This window comes from Phlebotomus argentipes, unplaced genomic scaffold, assembly GCF_947086385.1.
Source record: "Phlebotomus argentipes unplaced genomic scaffold, Phlebotomus argentipes genome assembly contig_15, whole genome shotgun sequence".
In the NCBI taxonomy this organism is placed as follows: Eukaryota; Metazoa; Arthropoda; class Insecta; order Diptera; family Psychodidae; genus Phlebotomus; species Phlebotomus argentipes.
In genome coordinates, this window is record NW_026776181.1 from 8,723,368 (window position 1) to 8,743,496 (window position 20,129).

The 20,129-nt window shown below is 46.6% G+C and overlaps 6 protein-coding genes across 11 annotated transcripts; 2 read left to right on the top strand and 4 right to left on the bottom strand.

Moving 5' to 3' along the window:
- Positions 1-2,286: 2,286 nt before the first annotated feature.
- LOC132262281 (NADH-quinone oxidoreductase subunit B 2-like) lies at positions 2,287-3,199 on the bottom strand. The gene is made up of 2 exons (XM_059761499.1): positions 3,070-3,199; positions 2,287-3,007 (listed from the first exon to the last, which is right to left on the bottom strand). The coding sequence occupies exon 2, from the start codon at positions 2,997-2,999 to the stop codon at positions 2,370-2,372; it is 630 nt and encodes a 209-aa protein (XP_059617482.1). The 5' UTR covers positions 3,000-3,007; positions 3,070-3,199; the 3' UTR covers positions 2,287-2,369.
- Positions 3,200-3,560: 361 nt separating this feature from the next.
- Positions 3,561-7,293, bottom strand: LOC132262282 (membrane-associated progesterone receptor component 1). Its single transcript, XM_059761500.1, has 3 exons — positions 6,851-7,293; positions 4,491-4,643; positions 3,561-4,071 (listed from the first exon to the last, which is right to left on the bottom strand). The coding sequence occupies exons 1-3, from the start codon at positions 7,161-7,163 to the stop codon at positions 3,956-3,958; spliced, it is 582 nt and encodes a 193-aa protein (XP_059617483.1). The 5' UTR covers positions 7,164-7,293; the 3' UTR covers positions 3,561-3,955.
- Positions 7,294-7,572: 279 nt separating this feature from the next.
- LOC132262609 (male-specific lethal 1 homolog) lies at positions 7,573-9,216 on the bottom strand. The gene has a single exon (XM_059761921.1). The coding sequence runs from the start codon at positions 9,054-9,056 to the stop codon at positions 7,668-7,670; it is 1,389 nt and encodes a 462-aa protein (XP_059617904.1). The 5' UTR covers positions 9,057-9,216; the 3' UTR covers positions 7,573-7,667.
- Positions 9,217-9,437: 221 nt separating this feature from the next.
- LOC132262610 (proteasome activator complex subunit 3) lies at positions 9,438-11,020 on the top strand. 3 transcript variants are annotated; one of them, XM_059761924.1, is made up of 4 exons: positions 9,438-9,720; positions 9,978-10,127; positions 10,198-10,402; positions 10,463-11,020. In XM_059761924.1, the coding sequence occupies exons 1-4, from the start codon at positions 9,697-9,699 to the stop codon at positions 10,828-10,830; spliced, it is 747 nt and encodes a 248-aa protein (XP_059617907.1). In that variant the 5' UTR covers positions 9,438-9,696; the 3' UTR covers positions 10,831-11,020. The 3 variants fall into 3 exon arrangements, with proteins under 3 accessions (XP_059617907.1, XP_059617908.1, XP_059617906.1); XM_059761925.1 differs by having other exon boundaries at positions 9,440-9,720; positions 9,990-10,127; XM_059761923.1 differs by lacking the exon at positions 9,438-9,720 and adding an exon at positions 9,733-9,916.
- A 178-nt stretch (positions 11,021-11,198) lies between these two features.
- Positions 11,199-16,124, top strand: LOC132261816 (ubiquitin carboxyl-terminal hydrolase CYLD). Of its 4 annotated transcripts, XM_059760811.1 has the most exons (7): positions 11,199-11,380; positions 11,497-12,153; positions 12,563-12,916; positions 13,062-13,629; positions 14,062-14,517; positions 14,577-15,185; positions 15,412-16,124. In XM_059760811.1, exons 2-7 carry the CDS (start codon positions 11,695-11,697, stop codon positions 15,942-15,944), a joined length of 2,979 nt encoding a protein of 992 aa, XP_059616794.1. In that variant the 5' UTR covers positions 11,199-11,380; positions 11,497-11,694; the 3' UTR covers positions 15,945-16,124. The 4 variants fall into 4 exon arrangements, with proteins under 4 accessions (XP_059616794.1, XP_059616795.1, XP_059616793.1 ...); XM_059760812.1 differs by lacking the exon at positions 11,497-12,153 and having other exon boundaries at positions 11,200-11,380; XM_059760810.1 differs by lacking the exon at positions 11,199-11,380 and having other exon boundaries at positions 11,411-12,153.
- Positions 16,125-16,862: 738 nt separating this feature from the next.
- On the bottom strand, positions 16,863-19,894 carry LOC132261818 (repressor of RNA polymerase III transcription MAF1 homolog). The gene is made up of 3 exons (XM_059760814.1): positions 18,622-19,894; positions 17,355-17,632; positions 16,863-17,279 (listed from the first exon to the last, which is right to left on the bottom strand). Exons 1-3 carry the CDS (start codon positions 18,964-18,966, stop codon positions 17,207-17,209), a joined length of 696 nt encoding a protein of 231 aa, XP_059616797.1. The 5' UTR covers positions 18,967-19,894; the 3' UTR covers positions 16,863-17,206.
- Positions 19,895-20,129: the final 235 nt, after the last annotated feature.

Genomic DNA, 20,129 nt, shown 5'->3' on the forward strand with positions numbered 1-20,129 from the left:
TGTATGAATATGAAATACGGGTTGTTAACTGGATATTTATATGTTTAATCCGGAAAAACAACAGGCGAATTTCAATATTGTCACTTCAACTGGGTGGATGATGCATGAATTTTGAGCACAGATCCCGCCTGGTCCTTTCCCCATAGAAATTCACTGGGTTGGAACTCTTTAGTGACAAGCATTTGCGTGCTGAGGCTCTGCTGTGTTGTTGTTAATTACGATCCGAGGGAGGCTCACAAAATAAATGGCTTACGATGAATGATGTAGCGGTGTTTGGTGTGAAGTCACTGGGAAATCTCAAGTGCTCTCACTTCATTTCTTTCACTCTCCACCCTCTTTGTGTGCGTCCTTTGTCCGTTCCTTGAATAACAAGCTCTCTCAATTGAGACATTCTAACTTCCTCTGGAACTTAGAATGTGATGCCAAAGAGAAAGGGAGACAATTAAACTTTTGTCCATCTCCGAGCCAAACACTTCAGATGCCATTGGCACACATGCTTCAAAGGGTTTTCTATATGTGTAAAACGTGCAAGGGACGAGGGCGAGAGAGTACAGTCTCGATAGGTGTGCGCAGAGTTGGCTCCCAAAAGCCAAAACTCGGCTTCGCCCCATGGCGAAATTGCCATAGTTTGTATTGTATTACTATTTCTGTGACACAACTATAGCAATTTCCCATCTATCCAGACGTGGTGTTTCAACTTCACCAATTGTGGCGCAATGTGTGAAGAATAAGCCCAAACTTTCAGTGCCTATTTACCCACGAAACTGCCTTCAGAGTCACCCACAAACAGTGAGAATAGCATTTCTGATAAAGTGAAGAGCATGACAAGAAATTGTGGGGCGAATTGTGGGAAGTGTGCGGTTCCACGTTTGAGGATGAAATGAGTGGAAAAAAGCATTACCGCGCCAAGCGAGATGCCTTCTTCATACGTTTCAACATCTACCGACAATCATTTCAAATTACACCCCAGCCGCGCGCTTCTCTCTGTGTTTTTACCAAAGCCATCAGACAGATTATTCCCTCTAAATTCCACTATATATTTCTTTCATACACACCCCCTCACGGCACGGAGCATGTTTCCCTCATCAACATGATGGCTCAATGTTCATTTTATGGTGAATTAATCTTTTCATGTTTCGCTCGTCGAGAGGGTGAGATGGGCCCAATATTACTCCACCAAACAGACGGCTCAAGAACCCCATAAATAAATGGAATAGCATCTCATATCGTAATTATGTGTCTTGGAAATGATTCCACCACTCTCTCAATCATGCCATCCCTTCTCAGAGATCACGAATAGAGTGGGTGTTAATTTTATATATCTCTCCGCTCTCAGGATCGATTCGAGGCTTCTCCTCTTCATGGACGAAGTGTTGTATGGCAATTCATAAATTATCGGCACCGCTTTTCTCTTGATCACATCTTGAGAAAATCCCACCAAGAATACTTGCAGTTTTTCAGAACAATACAGAGTAGTTATAGTTGTAGTTTTTGTTTTATATATAGAAACTGTCTTACTGCAATCTCATCATTGACTGTACTTAAAAACTTTGCGTGAAAGCTAAAGTCAAGGCTAAAGTATTTCACTAAACTTCCATCATCAGTAAACATAAACACTCTCCACTTACTTTTTAGACAGACTCCCTCAAGACAGTTTATCCTCATGGAGATGCAGAGATAAGCTCATGCTTGTGCACCTCTTCTTGTCGAGTGGAGGAGAGAAGATTGATATGCCATTTATCAGTGTATAAACTGAGCAAGCGAATAAACCCATCGTCGTTGAAGACAATACGTGAAGTCAACGATGAATGTCAGGATAGAACAGAGATAAATTGGGAAGGATGAAGGTGAAATGCGACAATTTCCCTTGATTCTTCAGTGGCACACACATAATCGGATTATTTGAATAGTTTGCTGCACAGTGGATAAGCGGATTCCACCAACTCACGACTTTGCGCTTCAGCAAATCGCAAAATTGTCTGCAATCTACCATGAAAGGACGGCAGCTTCACCTGCTTGCACTTCTTATGCCCCTATGCAGATTCCCAGGGGAAGCAAATGAAAGAAAATCTGTTTAATTTTCTTAACTAACTATTAGCGTAAAGCTAGAAGCGCTGTTTTATACAAACTATCACCGTTGGTGAGAGATTTTCAGAGTAAATCGTATTTTCAATCATCGCTTTCTACCCAGAAAACCAAAGACAATCCATCAATTTCTGCTTCAACAAGTTATTACATTCCTGGAAAATCTTTTCTCGTCGAGACACTCACCCATTAATCATCCTCTCGAGTTAAATAACGGATTTATTACACTGAATTCCAGTTTAAACAAAGTCAAAATTTCGTCCTACCTTTTGCGCGCCTCCGCATTACTTCCTGTACCACATCTGGAGGGTCTTCATGCGCTTCACCTTCTTCTGCAGCTGCAGAATGCCGTACAGAAGAGCCTCGGCCGTGGGCGGGCAGCCGGGAACGTAGATGTCCACAGGGATGATTCTGTCGCAGCCTCGCACCACAGAGTAGGAATAGTGGTAGTATCCGCCGCCGTTGGCACAGCTCCCCATCGAGATTACCCATCGGGGCTCAGGCATCTGGTCGTACACCTTCCGGAGCGCCGGTGCCATCTTGTTGGTCAGCGTTCCGGCCACGATAATCACGTCCGCCTGGCGCGGAGAGGCACGGAAGACCACACCGTAGCGATCCATGTCGTATCGCGGAGCAGCGATGTGCATCATCTCGACAGCGCAGCACGCCAGGCCGAAGGTCAGGGGCCAGATTGAACCCTTGCGGCCCCAATTTAGGAGATCGTCAAGTCGCGCAACCGCCCATTCACCCACACTGGACTGCTTTGTGCCGAAGGGAGAGTACTTCTTGGGTGGCGGAGGTTTGGACTCATCCGCCACCGGGAGAGTGGCCATCGTCCTGACTGCAGGAGCGGCAAAACTGCCCGGAGGCAGGACAGCGCGTAGCTGTCCGGAAGTGAGGAAGCGACGCATCATTTTGAAGCCTAAATACAACAGATAATATGATTATGGTTGGATTATCAGGTTGGCTAGACATCATGCTCACCCTTTACTGCAAGAACAGTGCCAGGATATTGCGCTTTTCACTGAAATTCGCACTATTTTTGGGCAGAAAACACGCAGTGTTTATATAATAGCCCGTCACATTGACGTCTCGCATTTGACGACCTGCATTACCGACTTCGCCGCGAGAAGCGCGCCAGCAAACAAACTGAACGAAGAACCGAGCGATGACGAGAAAAGCCAGGAACAAAGGAAAATTATTGAATTAAATTAGAAATTGATTAGATAGCAAAAACCAAAAAAATACTCAACCAAAAAAGTTTAATTGAAAATACAAATTCACGTACAAAACATTGTGCACAAATCTGCTGCCACTATAAATTACAAAAGAAAAAAAGGAAAAATGGGAGAAAGCATGGAAAACATTACTAGACAATTGGCCAAGATACAGTCCGCAACCCATGATTCTAGAGCCTTAATTACACAGTATATTTTGTTTTTATTAAATTCAGTTCCTCTCACACCATTTTTTCATTTTCAAAATATTCATGTCTTAAAACAAAGTGTAGAAGGAAAAAAGTCTGGTACACCACGATTTTTTTTTGTTGCCTCACGAAGGACACAGAAAGAATATCTCGGGAATCAATTTTCTTCTCTCCATTGTAAGTTATAATCAATTTGCAAGCTCGAATGCATCCAGTGCACGATTGAGAGTCTTTTTAGTAAATTAATCAAAAATAAAACTGATCCCTCCTTATATTTATCATACCAGAAGTTTGATCTCATGTCCTCTCACTCTGCCATGCCCATGAGAATCTTCAATCAAACCCGAACAATTCACAGAAACGATGACAATTAATTGATCCCCATGCGGAGCCCCCGCGGGCTGGGGCCCCAGCGGGATTTACACTCTGCTCAGCATCTGACCGTCACTCGTCCTTCGGCTTCTCTGCCGACTTGTCCGATGGACCTTCCTCGTCCTCGTCCGAATAGTTGGTCGGCTGTTCGCCAGGCTTCAGCAATTTCCCCACGAAAATGTATCGCTCTGCGAAAACAAGGGTGTGATTAGAATTTTAATAGAAGAATCACAACTTAAAAAAGTTACATTGTAAGTCCAAAAGCAACACAAGACGCGATCATATGATATTGTCTCACTAGTTTCTATCAGAATGTCTCAAGACGAATGGCATTGGTTAAAATTTCAATCAGAATTCACTAAAGAGCGCATTTTTCATAAAATATTCTGTATTTCTTAGAAAATCTCAGAGATTTCTAAGAAATAGCAGAGATTTCTTGCATGGTTGAGCTGTAAATCTTGATATTCATGTTGTTTATCGCGCCTCATGAACGCCAAAATTAGGATTAAAACAACGGCTCTTCATGAAGAGTTCTTCAACGAAATATGATATGATAATCACTCATTGAACTACTTCTCAGAAGTGCACAACTATCAATATGACAAACCTTTAAACTGCATTTCCCATTCGCGGACAGAATCCATTTCCATTGTATTCAAATCGCTGAGGTCATCGTATTCATTATTGTCATTGCTGGTGACACTGAATGTAGCCAAACCTCTGGAAGCATCCCGGCCGCCGAAAGCCGCATAAGGTCCACCTGGAAGAGGGAAAAGCAGTGCGAGAAATTAGTGAGGATTGCCGTGTGAGAAAGGCGCGCGCGTGCACAATGGCCTCAGTGATCCGGAAATAGAATATCTCCAGAGATTCAATTATTTACCATCAATCTTTGTAATGGATCAACGCAAACCGCCCTTAATTTAATTAATTTCCCGCAATCAATACTTTCACATGTCAACAGACATTTTCCTCTTTCTCTCCGTCTCGACATGAGCGACGACAAAAGAGAAATCCAGCAGGTATGATATCGCTTTCATTGTGTGTGTATTGTGATAAAAATCATGTTGCTTAATTAGAAGCAGAAAACACAGCCATTTGGATCCACTTTATCATGCAGAAGAGAGAGAGAGAGAGAGAGAAAAAGCGCTGCGAAGCTCAATAAGTAAGATAGGATGGATAGAATAGGAAACAAATCCATGTTTTTCAACACTGGACTGTATTGACCCATTAATTCATATTTGAAGTCCACTAGTGAAAAACTCTTGATAAATGATGAAATATGTGTGATAACAATTTCTGCTTTTGTGTAATCTCGACTATTTTTAGTCTCTCGACTTTTCTCTACGGCATATCATTGAAAATTCATATCAAAACTGCCCCGTTATCAATGAAGAAATTGCGTTTCTCCGCACACAATTTCTGTTGTCTCATGCTGAATGTGTTTGAATTCAGACGGAATTCACACAGCCAAAAATCCGTGCCCGTGGAAAATCTTCGCCATTGCGTAATGCAGTAATTCGTGCACTTTATTGCCGAGAGTTCCAGTGAAAAACCGACTGACAATGATTGTGAAGCGCATAAAAAACTCGTCTTTGAAGTCTCTCAATCTCAGGTGTGATCGTTCACGGCAACATTTGTTGTGCTGATCAATGCAAAAAGTATTCACACAGCGGCCAGGAATAATTGACGCTCTCTGAGAACTTGAGAGTCAATTTGCAAATTACAAAGATTCTCCAGAGAAAGAGAGAGAGAATCACTGGAGCGCGAATACTTGAAAATCCGGATATTTTTGTAACTCAATTGGAAATTCAGAACGGCTCAATTTGAAATTGATGAGAATATTGAGAGAAAGGCGCGCGTCTCGCCATCAACCTTTTCCCTCTCAATTGTCCATCGCGAGGCACACAAGGTTGTGCGACTTGAAGAACACGTAATTCTATTTATGCAAAAAAGCAGCGTTCTAAACTCTCGCTTTTCTGCGTGTCTGCGTGTGTTTTTATTACTCGTCTATTTTTTATTCATCTAAATCGTTCTGTAGATCATTGGCAATTTTTTTTTCAGCTTCATTGCCAAAGTCCGTGTGCACTAAACACACGCAGAATGGTGAGTTAATTGTTTTTACAAATTTTACGCAATAATGACTTCAGTTACGGAACAATTACCGAAATAAGACTTTCAATTAGCCTATATTTAGGCACATTTCAATTTGAGTAATCAATTTATGCGATAAACTTTGCTCAGTGAGGAATTAATTAGAAGATAGAATAGAGACAATGGTGACCGAAAAGTAGAACAATAAATAAATGAATATCGTGAGAGAATGAGAATTTTCATTCCCAGAAGCGCTATTTCATTATTATTCACTAAAAAGTGAAACTTTCTGTACTTTACCCCATTATTCTTATATAAAAGCTGTTCCACAAGCATTAAATCCTCATATAAAGATGTTGTACTTTGAAGTCATTTGAGAATCACAGCCGGAAGCATGCAAAAGGCGAGTCAAAAATATGACATCAATCCGTGTCTTACTTGGGGATGAGCAATTCCACTGCTAAGGCTTCTCAGAGCTGAAACACTAGAGATTGGAGCCTTGCAAGTTCAACGCAGATCGTCCAGAAATAGAACTCCAAAACTAATGAGCATTTCTTCTGCAAAACCCCACGCAAATTCAACCTTTCGCAGCGCAACATATGCTTCACCTTCTGCGCCTTGCGGATCGATTCCGCCCGAAATTAACACATTGGACAAGCATTCTTGGGATAGCTTCGCTAATGACCTCATCGACTGAGAAACCCCCGGACGAGCTGTAATTTCTCCATATTGCGATGGAATCTCATGTGATAATGACGGTGCAGCTCAAGGAGAGTCGCCGGGCCGCGCGCGAGTGCGTCTTCAGGTGAGGAATGACACAGCGCCAGCCCAGTTTCACTCTTCGAGTCATGCTCCGGTGCCCGGCGAGCGGTTTACCTGGCCCGTAGAAGCGCTTCCCCTTCGTCACGTCGTACACATTCCCGTTCACGGCCACGAGGATGCGCCCATCCGGCTGGTTGCCGTCGAACGGCCGCAGCTCCTGCACAGTGAAGTCCCGCCGGAGGCGCGGCAGCGCTGGCTCCACAGGTTGCGTCCGGACGGCCGCCGACTGGGTGGTGTTCCGGAAGATTTTGTACGCCAGAAACGATATGACTCCGACGAGGAACAAGTTGACGGGATTGAAGAACATCTCGTAGAAGAGCCCCGTGAGGAAGCCCACATCATTTTCACTCTCCACACTATCGGCCATCGTCACGCGTGTCCGAATGTCTGTTCGCGGGTCGCCACAAGCACTAGAAAATGTACAATTTCACTATGTTTTCCCTGCCCACTGGAGTTTTACAGAATCATGCTTCGTCGTGAAATAAAACACTGAACGATGGCATCTTCGTTCAGTTTCTTTTTGCTTCTGCGTTCGCCGCACTTCGCCGCGTGTGTACTAAAAACCGTGACGCGCGCGATCAATTTGAACGAAATCGATTTAACCCATCAACGGGACGCGAAAGAGAAGAACCTTTTTCCCATATTTTCCATGACCCACAAGCAAGACAGATCAGTTGCCCCTAGATTTCGAGTTAATAAGCCAGTAACCTCAGCGGGAAAGCGAAATTTCGCCTTCGTCGCCATGAGAGCGCGAAATGAATACTAAAGCGCCCAATACAATTGATATTCATATTTATTATCATTTTCTGTCATCATGCACAAAAACATGCCTTAAACTCTAAGCCCTCTACGTGCTGACGAGTCCTGAATCTTATCTCTTGCCACCAGCCGCCGCTTTGCTGGCCATTTTGCGTGGGGTCTTGTGATGCACTTTCTGTCCGGATGCGCGTCGCACGAACATCGTGGACACGGGCCACTTGTCCGCCTCCTGGGGTCCGCCCAGCACCACGTGCGCCCCATCGGGAGTGTGCGCCCAGGGCAGGGCGAACTCAGCGGGCGTCACGTCGGGGACGTGCTCGCCGAACGCTTGCACGGGCAGCTCCTCGGTGATCTGAATGAAGCGGATACTGCTGGGACTCGGATAGAAGGAGGGTAGGCAGTTGGAGGACTTCTCCTCGCCCGCCGCCGTCACTTCCAGCTTATAGTGGCGCTTTTTGAGTCGCTCTATCGTGCGCTGCTCCCTTATTCGCTGCACATCCCACTTCTTCCGGCGGCGCTCGTCAATCTCGAACTTGAGGTGACGCTTCATGTACGCCTCCTCGCGAATCTCACCCTCGGCCAGCACTTCTGGTGGCCTCTCTGAGGGCTCCTCTGCGTCGCCCTCGACAATACGCCAACTCGGCACTTCCAGATTAATCTCCAAGTCGCCGCGCTTCTCAATCAGCTGAGTCACATCCTCCTCCAGCTCCACCAGCTCCCAGTCGCGCGTCACGTACTGCTTGTTGGTGGTCATGGACATGAGTTTGAGTGCCTTCTTGCCCTGCTCGGCGCTGACAGCCGACGTTTCGGAGAGACGCCGCTTGCCAGAGCCCTCATCGCTGCCTTTGTCCGCATCTGCAGTACCCTCAGGTGACATGGGCTGCATCGGTGGCGGCTCCTCCGCCTTCAGCACGCCCTTCTGGCCCTCATCATTGGACTCCACCTTAATTTCCGGCACTTGCTGGACGACCGACGTAATGTTCTCAATGTTCCCCGCGTTGTTCAGCACGATCTTCCCAATGGGCATCCCATTGGCCTCCAGCGCCTTCTCAGTTGCCAGTCCCACCGCATTGGGCTTCACCTCATCCAGGCCATTATCACACTTTGCCGCGGGCGCGGACAGGTCAATCCGGAAGTGCGGCTTGGGCGCTCCATTGTTCTTCGCTTTCCCATCCACAGTGGGCAGGTGGTGCAGGATGCTGCGGCTCTGCTTGATGTGCATTCGCCGCTCCATGCGCTCAATCTTCAGCTTCAGCGACTCATTCTCCTGGCGCAGGCTCGAGATCTGCTTCTCCTTGGTCAGCAACTGGTCGCTCTGCTCCTGAATCAAGTCCAGGTGCAGCAGCAGCATCGACTTGAGCTGCTTGTTCTCCTTGATGATGGATATGAGATCCGAGCTGGGGCTGCTCTTGATGTACGCACTGTTCTCGGCTTTGTGGCAATACAAGTGATCCAGGTTGTGTACATCCTGCTTGATGTTTTTGCTACTGCGACTGGACATTTTCACGCTTCCGCGATGGTCAACACCAATGAAAACAACACCATACGACACCCCGGCGGTCCAAAAGATGTTCAAAAGGACATTTTTGCACGCGGGCGAGGAGAAAAGTGGATAAAATTAGCCGCAATGTATATTGCGTGTTTTGATACAAAAAATTTCTGAAGACGCGAATTTTGACATTGACAGCGCGATGACCCGCCGAAGGAACTTTCCAGCACGTCCCATGGACCTCTCCGCTGTGCTCCAGTGAACTTTGTGTGAAAAAATATCACACAAGAACGAAGACCTGGCAAAATAGGTATTGCTTGTGCTGACACAGCTATTATTATAGTCCTGTAGCGCATAGAATATACAGGACGAAGATCTGATTGCGTTGAATTTTGTTTTTTGCCACTCTTCACGGGTGGATCACGCGAAATCTATTGGAAATGTCCATCGAAATCCACAGTGCATTTGAGGTGTTTCCAGGAAACAATTTGTAACGGCCATCAGTGTGAATGTGTAATGTCAATCCAGCAGAGAAACTTCACGAGACTCGTTTCTTATTCCCAATAATACTGTATTTTACCGATTTTACCATTATCACAGGGTTTCCTTGTGCCGTTTCCCAGGTCACTCCTCACGAGCTGCAGTCCAGAAGATGTCTGACGATACCATCAAGAAGGTACGTGCATCAGAAATGGGTTTTTGTTGAGCTCATTCTTTGGCCTCATGTCACATCTGAGAAAGTCGCTAAATTGGCCTTTTATTGCGTATCACTGGCAAAATTCCCGGTTATGCCTCCTCTTGAGTCCCTTCTGATGTGCCCTGCACGGGTGGATGATGGGCTTGGGGAAAGTAATGCGATGCTGGAACAAAGAGTGAGGTTATGTTCGAGGATGATGCCGAGAGAGTATTTTTTAAGGTGTTAAGTATTTTCAGTATCAATTGCAGGTGCAGGAGTATAAGGACACGCTGATCAAGAAGGCGGAGCACTTGATCATCACCGGATTCCCTGAGAAGATTGTCAAGCTCAATCAGATTCTGGCAACTCCTGCCTTCGCTGAACGTGACTTTTCCGATGTTTACCAGGTACTTTTCCATGATACTTCTGCGCACTGCCGCTCGATTAGCTAATTCTTTTGCGATTTCGCCGGCCCAGGAGCTCAACATTCCAGTGCCCGACGCCGTGCCAGTGAATAGCTACGGTGATGCTGGAGATCCGCCGCCGAAGAAGGCTCGAATGGAGACCACGGTTTCCGGGACGAAGGTTATGGCGCTTCCCTCGGGAATTGTGACTTGCAACGCGCCTATTTGTGATCTTATCAAAGTCGTGAAGCCTGTTATCCGAGCTCTCGTCGAGGACTGTGAGTTATCCTGGCAAGGAATGCACTCTTCGTCATCTCAACTGTTTCCTTTCTTTGCAGCCAATGTGCTGAAGATGTGGATTTCCTTCCTGATTCCCAAGATTGAGGACGGCAACAACTTTGGCGTGTCAATCCAGGAGGACACCTTGTCGGAGATTCAGTCCGTCGAGTCCGAGTCTGCGGCGTTCTTCGAGCAAATCTCCCGCTACTTCATTTCGCGCGCAAAAGTCATCTCGAAAGTGGCCAAATATCCACACGTTGAGGATTACAGACGGGCCGTCCAGGAGCTGGACGAGAAGGAGTACTTGAGTCTCTGGCTGGTGATGTGCGAAGTGAGGAATCGCTACTGCTCGCTCCATGATATCGTGACGAAGAACCTGGAGAAGCTCAAAAAGCCACGATCCTCGAATGCCGAGAGTCTCTACTAGCTTCTCCGTCTTTTCTGGCTCCCTGGAAGTCTGGACAAGAGGCACTGCGCTTATCATTTAGTCGTCCATCATCAGCAGTATCAATTTTTATAATTCTGCCACTCGCAAAGTCTTCAATCATTCATCCATATTTGTTCCAGAACAATGTTCTCAGCCTCCCAGATTGCTAATAAAAGAAATTTGAAACATACTCAAGGTCAATTAGAATTTGAGATCAGCACATTTTGCTCACCGCGAATGCGAATCCAGCAAGGAGGCGAATTTGAAGAAATCAAAGCATGGGCGTAGGAAAGAATTATACTGATGAATGGGATGAATGACTATTTTTCTACACCCTCGCAGGAATATTCTACACCAAACATTCCGAATTCCACTCGTACTAATTTTACAGTGTACTACAAAAGAGTGACAAATGTGTCAAAATGGTTCAGTGAAAAATTGCTGTGTTCGTGAGAAAAGCACGAAAATTGCATAGAAGCGTGCGTGAAGTGACGTGATACGATCGCGAAACATTCCCCCGTGACCCGTGAAGACGTAGATATAGGAATTGGTTTGTAAATCGCGAAGAAATTCTGGTTTTGCGGACATTTGTGCATGACTATTGATGTTTTTACCTCTTTCTTCTGGTTATTCTCTTGTTATTCTGGCGATCTGGCAAATTCCTAGTGCATGAATTTTGCTTGAAAATCCTCTTCTCTTCTGCTGGCATAAAAGACAAATCACTCTTCGTGAGCGGACGCCGTGAATAATTAATTCGCCAATCGATTGTTGCACTGTGACCGTTGGAAGGAGGCGAACTTCCTCTCGCTTCCAGTCCGGGAAGGCGTTCTGGCGACAGCTGGTCGAGCAGACGACAATGCGAAGATGAGTCATCAGCACAGCTACGCCGTGTGCTCGCGCCCCTGCCAGATTCGTCTGCTGACGGGCGTGCTGTCCGGGGACGAGTACACGGGCCTCCACGCGGGCGCGATGCTGCAGATCCGGGAGCGCCCCAGCGCCAAGTTCGCCAACGTGCGCGTGCACGAGTTCCACACCAAGGACCTGATGTGGGAGAGCAACCTCTTCTCCTGTCCGCTGGCCAATCTCACGCTGATCCCGTCGGACATCTGGCTCTTCCTCGCCGCCATCGTGGACCCCGCGGAGCGCCTGGCGCTGGCGCAGGCGGAGAGCCGCGTGAAGCACATCCTGAGCCTCAATCTTGGCGATATCGTGGTGGTCAGCGGGGCCGCCTTTAGATTAGAGTCCTGCTTTGATGCCATTGTTAGATACATTGGAAATGTGCCTGAAATCGGACCGGGAAATTATTTTGGTTTAGAGATTTTGGTAATTTTGGTCTTTGCTTGTTCTCAAAAACCACCTCACTTTATCCGCATCCCCGCACTAAACAGTGGCTTAACAAGGGTTTCAGAGACTCGCTAGCTCTTATGTAACACCTGTTTAATCTCGTTCTGGGCCAAGGTTATTTTGAGACTTAGCCGGAAGCTTATTAACTCTGTGCATGTGTTTAACTGGTGACTTTTGCGTTTTCCCAACCAACTCTTGTCTGTTTCTGTAAAATTTTCCACTCAATTTGAAGGACAGAATGATTGTTAAACAATTGAATGCATTTATTGAAATTTTATCTGAAACCCACGAATGGGAAAAGCCACAAAATTATCACACTCAATCGAATAATTTCAACCTCATATTTCTCCTTCAATCTCTCAATTCAATTTTCTTTATTCACACGCAGAACTTCAAGTCTGGAGCGTCGCCACAGGCAAATGAACTCTACTATCTGGGAAAGTACATGTCATGCGATCCCGCGCTGGCTCTAGTGGTTCCGGCCAATCTGATTGAATTGCCCGCGGATTACAAGTCGTCCAAGCGCTCCACGAAGGGACTCATCAATGGCTTCCTCTGTCTGGCTGTCGATCGCGTGCAGGAGACGAAGGATCGCTATGTCACGCTGAGAAGCTCCAGCAGGAGAATCAACAAGATCGACTCGCTGAACAGGCTGTCTCTCAATGCCGACGTAGAGGGATTTAAGGCACGAGACTTGTCACCGCACTCCAGTGAGTCAGCGATGGATCCCAGCCATCGTAAGGTGAGCTCAATTAAGCCATTTCTGTTTTGCCTCTCCATAGATAAGCCCTTGGCTAGTAAATTCGCGGATAAAATCAATTAGCGTGGAAAGGTGTGGCGCGCGGAAAATCGATTGACAGCACTCTTTTTCCCTCTCTCTTGTCCAGAGTATTTCCTCTTCGTATTCGAATCCCAACTTGAGGCGGGACGACGAGAGCGAGCGCGCCAAGTTGAATGGCGCAAAGACGCTGACGAACAGCGAGGAGTACGTAAAGTATGTGGAGAACCACGAGCGGAATCTGGAGAAGCAGGCGAAACTGAAGAAGAAGGCCGTGGTGCCCGGCGTGAAGCCCAATACATTCCTCAGCCTTAAGGATCGTGATATTGTGGTGATAGACAAGGCGGACATCAAGGAGTCGGTGAAGAATGAGAGCGAAGTGATTGTGGTGGATCATGGCTCGCGCAGCAGCAACAGCGAGATGGATCTCGTGGACATTCTGGGTGCGAATTGGCCGGCGGCGGCCGGTGATGTGGCGCCGGTGCTGAACAGTGACAAGCGAAATGCACCGCCGCCGCCCGTGAAGAGTTGTGATAGGAACAAGTCGGGAAATCCAATTTCACACCTGATAAGCACTAAAAGTGCTGAGCGACGCCAGAAGGACAATATTGCGAGATTCAGTGAGGAATCCGCGTCGAGTTCGTTCGACAGCAGCAGCAGTTCGGCGAACAGGAAGAGTGAGTGTAATTTTCGAAGATTTCCACATTGCGTGAATCCCTCTCGCATTCGGAAAGGTTTACTTTCTAGTTTGGTTGCTATTAATAGATGTTTGACTTAAGATGAAAGTTCTATAATTAGAGACTGTATAGTCTCTTCCACGTTCCGTTTTCCGTTCTTTCGAACGCCATCACGCGTTCTTCTGTTCGTCCATAATTTTTTTAGTGGTTAAATTGCTGTGAAGGACTGGCAATTAAAGTGGCGAGAACAATGGGAACTTCAGAGGTGATGAAAGTGAATGATATTCCGCTCACTGTGCTGGAATTGTTCAACATTAAGGCGCTAAATTGTGTGGATTTCAGTGGGAATTGTGAAGGTTTTCACGCATGTGATAATTTAATTTGGATCTCTTTGTCATTCGGAAGGTTGTAACTTGTGCGGTGTCTTTTCAGAGAATGCAGAGCCTGAATATGACAATATTGTCGCCTCGCCACGTGTGGATGATGAGCCCATCGCTCCGTCGCCGCTGTCGGAGATTCCGGACACGAATCTGGGCGTGGGATCAGTTGTGGAGGTGTCGACGGACGTGAGCGAGGACCTGTACGGCGTCATCCGGTGGATTGGTTATACGCCGGGCAATGCAGCGGCCGCGAAGGGTCTTTTGGTGGGCGTGGAGCTGGAGGAGGATCAGCCGGAGAGACCGCTGACCCTCACAGATGGCTCTTACAATGGTGTGCGGCTGTTCAAGTGTCCTCTGGGACGAGCTCTCTTCATTCCGCCGTCGCAGTGCTCCAAGGATCGTCGCTTTCAGGACATTGAGCGTCCCTCCACGTCCACAGTGCCGGACAATTACAAACTCTTCGGGCACGTTGACTGTCCCATTGTCCACGGATCCGTGGCTCCGCTGAGTGAGTCCTCTGGCCATTCTTATCTGGAGTTTGTGTATGATTGTCCTTCGTTCTTGCAGAAGTCGCCAAACCGGACGATCTGGAGACGATGTGTGGCAAATTCAAGGGAATACAGGGTCATCACAATTCATGCTACCTCGACGCCACGCTCTTTGCCATGTTCACCTTCTCCAGTGTCTTCGATTCGCTCCTGTTCCGGCCGCCTGAATCAGGAGACATTCCCCACTACACGGAAGTGCAGAAAGTGCTGCGCGAGGAGATTGTCAATCCCCTGAGGAAGAATTTGTTCGTGCGTGCGGATCGTGTGATGAAACTGCGTCAGTTGCTGGACAAGCTGAGCTCAGTCACGGGTCTCATGTCGGAGGAGAAGGATCCTGAGGAGTTCCTCAACAGTCTCTTGGCGCAAATACTGCGCGCTGAACCGCTGCTCAAGCTCAGCTCTGGTCAGGATGCCTTCTACTATCAGCTGTTCGTGGAGAAGGACGAGCGACTGAGTTTCCCGTCGGTGCAGCAACTGTTCGAGCAGAGTTTCCTGGCGTCGGACATCAAGCTGAAGGAGGTGCCGTCGTGTCTCATCATCCAAATGCCGCGCTTTGGCAAGAATTTCAAGATGTATCCGAGAATTCTGCCCTCGCAAGTGCTCGATGTCACTGACATCATTGAAGACTGTGAGTATATATGCAGATTGTATGTTTATCGCTGCTCATTTACCCCAATTTTCACTTGACTCGCCAAGTGTGTTGGCGGAAGTGAGTGCAAATTGAGATAAGGGAATTTGTGTTACTGAATCAGACCTGAATTTTCATTGCTGGTTTGATGCAAAATCATTCTGAAGCACAAGGATAATTTCACTGCATCTGTATTGTAATTTAACAAGGATTCTCTCTTTTACAGCTCCGCGTCAGTGCACGGTTTGCGGCAAATTGGCGGAGTTTGAGTGTCGCGAGTGCTTCGGGACGCTTCAATGCGGCGTCGGCCTGGAGAGCACTGCGTTCTGCCGCAAGTGCCTGGAGACGGCGCACTCGCACTCCAAGCGACTGAACCACGCGCCCAAGGAGATCTCGGTGCCGCACGACTTCAAGATCATGGCCGAGCACTGTCCCGTGCCGCGCCTCTTCATGGAGCTCTTCGCCGTCGTGTGCATCGAGACATCTCACTACGTGGCCTTCGTGAAGGCGGGCTCTGGCCAGGACGCGCCGTGGTGCTTCTTCGACTCCATGGCGGACCGCAAGGGCGAGGTGAACGGCTACAACATCCCCGAGATGGTGTCCGTGCCGGATCTGCCGCAGTGGCTGAGCGAAGACAGCGCCCGGACGCTGCACGAGGCGGCGTCACACGACAAGATGCTGCCTGACCACGCGAAGCGCCTCCTCTGCGACGCTTACATGTGCATGTACCAGAGCACCGACATGATGATGTATAGATAGACGCGCTTTAAGTCCTCCTAAAGAGATGCAAGTAGTCCGAATTTGTGAATATTCACTTTTATTGAGAAGAGTTGTGTTATTCAGCGCATAAGATTACGGTGTGGACATTCAAAGACCCACAGGAGATAGATAAATGAAAGTATTAATTCTACGGTTATCAATAAATTCCTCTTAATTCAACACATAGACTTTCTATCTCTACAATTCACATCTAAAGAAAAAAATTCATGATTTTTGGGCTCTTTTTTGCCTTTGCCAGTCTACTCTCTGTTTTGCTTTCACCTGCAATATATTGCCTCTTCGTCTAGATCTTTAGCGACAATTTCTTTTTTTACCTCTTTGAGAGTGCAATAGTCACAAAAAATTGTACTCTTCTTGAGTTTCACTTCACACTTCACCAATATTAAGACAAGAATATCAAAGCTTTTACGATTGTGCCTTAAAACGAACAGATTCACAATCTTACTGGCTATGTCAATCCTTATAAACTACATACCTAGTAGAGAAGATAGATTGTATTTGATATTTTTCCTCACCATTCGCAAGAGAATTCATCCACAAATTAAATCAAGTTTTCAGTTTTTTGCAGTTAGTAATGATGCTTAAACATAACATTCTACACTCTGTCTCTCTATCTAGTGTCCTATTTCTAAAAAGTCACCTTACATACTAAGACAAATGTACAGTCAATTGGATGGTTCTCACGTGCGAATCATTCATTGCTGAACTGACTTCGCCCCATTCACTTGAGCGTACCTAAAGGACTGTTTCTGTACAGAATGCAAGCAAATTCACCCAATTTGTCTGGAAATTGTGATCGCATCTTTACAAAAACAGGGGCTCAAAACTGCTGATTTGTACATAAATTTTACGTTTTGTACATTTTACATAATAATTCCTCGCTCTCTGTCTGTGTCCTCTGTGTGTATCTTAATCCACCTTATCACTCATTATATAGTCTAAAGTAAGCAAAAATCTTCAGCAGTTTTGACGCCAGCATCGCGCACATCTCGGGACGGAAACTCTCACATCGCGTCTCTCACCCGCTTTTCCGTCACAAAATGAGCCGGAGAGAAAAGATCAATATTGTTCAAACAATTCACATACTTCATCTGCGACGTCTTCAGCGTCTCTCTCTTAAGAACTAGCAAGAAATTGGGGGGTGTGTTTGTGTGGTTACTGAGAAATCGTTAACTTGTTACGTTGAAAGATTGCAAAAAGAAAGAAAATTAGAAATTCGGCTCCGATGCCACACACGATATTTAGTAGTAGTCATCGTCGCCCTCCTCCATTGCGAAGTCACTCGACGTTCCAGACTCCCGCACGCAGAATTGACTGCAAGAAAGAGCGCGTTAAAAAGTGTATTGAGAGCACTTTCTCGCACGGCAAACTATCCAATTTTCCACTCACTTCATTGCGCGACAAGTGAAGAAGACGATGCGCTTCAGCTTCTTGTTGTAGAAGAAGTAGTTGAAAGACCAGAGACATCCAGGCTCACCATACGGGTCAGAGTTCAAGTCCGGATTGTAGCTGTAGATGTCGCAATCCATCAGGCTGATCTCGTCGTCCACGGCGGACCAGAGAGCCGCCCGCAGACCGTGATACTGCTCACCAGCCACAGCCGACAGGTTGGCCTCCACGGAGTTCATCACCCACTGCAAGGAAGGCTCCTTGCTGAACTCGTGACTCTGCGGGGACAGAGGAAAACACTGCGTTACACCAATGACTGCCAAGCCGCATAAATCGATGCATAATTGTACAATAAATCTAGCGGTTCTTGTGACATTTAGAAACTTGTTTAGAAACCTGGGACTTCGTGAAGAATTTACTTGAGAAAGTGTAGTTTTCGGCTCACAAACTACACAACAAGGTGTTTAATGTGATTTTAACTTTAATAGACAGAATTTTAAATACTGTAGCAAATTAAGAATACAGAAGTAAACTTCCTCCTGAATCTTCAAGATTTTCATAGAAAAGTAATGTTTCAGTCTGTATTAGGCAACGCTTAACTAAGAAAACTGTGATTGTTGTGCGAGTGTTGAAAATCGCATTCCTATTTCAGCACAATAAGGCTTTTATTGTTTGCCGCTGCTCAAAAAACCATTAAAAATTGATCGGAATTTTATCGACTTCACGAACGCCAAGCACTTTTTACGCCAATTTCGTGTTAAAACTATGACGAGGAATAAATAGCAAAAGTTTTGTGGATTTGGTTTTGAATTTTGATTTCATTTCAAGCAATTCAGCAGAATTGGTCTTAAGAAAATTCAATGTGGATGGCTAAGAAACGGTATTTCAAAATAGACTGAATTTTCCTCAAGCAATCTCAAGCCTAAGTATAGATAACCAATCAGATTCAAGTGTGATTACCTCTGAGATAAGGCACTCAGAAATTCAGCTTACGATTTACATCACCGTAAAATAAAGCGCAAGACTTCAGAGCTGTGTGTTTTTCTTTCGCCTAAGTGTAAAAACCCGTAATCTCCGCTCTCTTCTTCACGGGCAAATTCAAAACACACCCACGCACACAGCCACAGAAATAACAGCAAACTTAGCACTCAAAATATTCCTTGTTTTTCACAAGCATCATCAGTTTGTTGGCTAAAAATAGCCATTCGTCAGCCGTTCGTGCGGCAAGAGGGCAACTTCTGTGCCCCCTGACCGAAGGGCGACTCACCTTGGCGTCCGAGAAGTCATAGTCGGGCTCGAAGGCGGCATTCAGTGTCGCGATGAGATAGAAGAGCGTCTTCCGCGAGATGGTGTCGCACAGGATCACGCCCTCGTCGCCGCTCATGCTGCCGCCGCCGCGGCTGAAGGCCGGCGAGAGGTCCATGAGCGTCTGCGGAGGCGACAGGGCCTGCAGGTCGGCCTGCTCGGACGTGAAGCGCTTGTACAGCGCCTTGTCGGCGCTCACCATCTTGCAGGAGTAGCTCTCAATCCTGCCCACGATCGTGCTGTCGCCCTTCTTGATGGACAGCGCATTATTGATCGCCTCGAAGCGCGAACTCTCCAGCAACTTCATCTCGCCGGTCGTCCGTCGCGCGCCTGGGGAATTTCTTGCTGACTGTGTTTTTGTATGTGAGACAATTGTGAATTGGTTGTTTGAACAATAGAAACCTATTTCGCACTCTTGACGATGCAATCGCTTGAATGCAGACAAATTAAACCGCTAAACCTTAATATATACGCCCAGTTGGGGTCGTGATATATTGCCGTTTAGGGAGTTTAGTTCCTGGCCGGGAATCTCGCACTCGAGGGTTGCGGAAAGCCCGTCAGCTGATTTCCTGCGGCACTGGGCAAATTTCTAAACATCGTGGCGGGATGTATGCAAAGTCTCTTCCTGATCGATGCTATGTGGATGAAATTGTCGTTCTGGCGCTTGTTTTCTCGCAATTTTGTCAATTTCGGGCTCATTACAGCACTAAGAGTCCACCGCACAACTGACTCTTCTCTCTCTCACTCACTCGCGCGCACAAGTGGATGTTCTCTCTCTGTCGCGCACTGGGGGCCACTGCCTGAAAAGTCCTTGTCGCGCACCGTGACCTTCAAACTCTGCTCTCCAACTTCACGCGAAAACCTCCAATCGAATCGCCGCACAGGGAAAGCAGTCCCAATTGGAGCTCACAGTTTCTTTCGGGAGTGAAATTGCACCGCAAACGGTAAATAAGCGCAATGGAGGGCAAGGAAAACACAGCACTGTGTGTGTGTGAGCTATAAATGTTCAGAATCTGATAGCTTCTCGTAAGACATCATTTTCCTCGTCGAATCTCTAGCAAATCCAAATACTCAAGCACTGCACACTGGTCACTGGGTGGAATGGCGCAAGTTTGAGCGGAAAGAGACGCTTCTTCGGCTGTTTTTCACATACAATTTCTCAATTCCAAAATGGAAAATGACGGAGATCTCGCAAACACAAAGGAAATTACTCGATTAATACGGCAACCCTCGAACACCCCATAAAGTGCGCAAATCAATCTGCTCCATAGACAAATCCAAAAGTGTCGCAGGACACTTCAGCTTCTGTATTTTTCATCGCTGGTGAGACTATTTGAGAAGATGTCTCAAGCATATAAGCTTCTTAGCATATTCCCATTGGTACTTTTCCATTCATTTTCTCTCAATAAATACTCTCAGAAGCTCAGTAAATTTGCTGTTCTGCTTCGACTATTCTCAACTCTCCGCGGT

Bases quoted from the DNA above. Each gene is read 5' to 3' on its own strand.
- LOC132262281 (XM_059761499.1), bottom strand. From the start codon at position 2,999: ATGATGCGTCGCTTCCTCACTTCCGGACAGCTACGCGCTGTCCTGCCT.
- LOC132261818 (XM_059760814.1), bottom strand. From the start codon at position 18,966: ATGAAGTTGCTGGAGAGTTCGCGCTTCGAGGCGATCAATAATGCGCTG. The intron at 17,633-18,621 runs GTGAGTCGCCCT...CTGTCCCCGCAG, and splicing joins ATGACTTCTCGGACGCCAAG to AGTCACGAGTTCAGCAAGGA. The intron at 17,280-17,354 runs GTGAGTGGAAAA...TCTTTCTTGCAG, and splicing joins TTCACTTGTCGCGCAATGAA to TCAATTCTGCGTGCGGGAGT.
- LOC132262609 (XM_059761921.1), bottom strand. From the start codon at position 9,056: ATGTCCAGTCGCAGTAGCAAAAACATCAAGCAGGATGTACACAACCTG.
- LOC132262282 (XM_059761500.1), bottom strand. From the start codon at position 7,163: ATGGCCGATAGTGTGGAGAGTGAAAATGATGTGGGCTTCCTCACGGGG. The intron at 4,644-6,850 runs GTAAACCGCTCG...TCCCTCTTCCAG, and splicing joins GAAGCGCTTCTACGGGCCAG to GTGGACCTTATGCGGCTTTC. The intron at 4,072-4,490 runs GTTTGTCATATT...TTGTTTTCGCAG, and splicing joins ATGGGAAATGCAGTTTAAAG to AGCGATACATTTTCGTGGGG.
- LOC132261816 (XM_059760811.1), top strand. From the start codon at position 11,695: ATGAGTCATCAGCACAGCTACGCCGTGTGCTCGCGCCCCTGCCAGATT. The intron at 14,518-14,576 runs GTGAGTCCTCTG...TCGTTCTTGCAG, and splicing joins CGGATCCGTGGCTCCGCTGA to AAGTCGCCAAACCGGACGAT. The intron at 15,186-15,411 runs GTGAGTATATAT...TCTCTTTTACAG, and splicing joins CACTGACATCATTGAAGACT to CTCCGCGTCAGTGCACGGTT.
- LOC132262610 (XM_059761923.1), top strand. From the start codon at position 9,833: ATGCCTCCTCTTGAGTCCCTTCTGATGTGCCCTGCACGGGTGGATGAT. The intron at 10,128-10,197 runs GTACTTTTCCAT...TCGCCGGCCCAG, and splicing joins ACTTTTCCGATGTTTACCAG to GAGCTCAACATTCCAGTGCC. The intron at 10,403-10,462 runs GTGAGTTATCCT...CTTTCTTTGCAG, and splicing joins CCGAGCTCTCGTCGAGGACT to CCAATGTGCTGAAGATGTGG.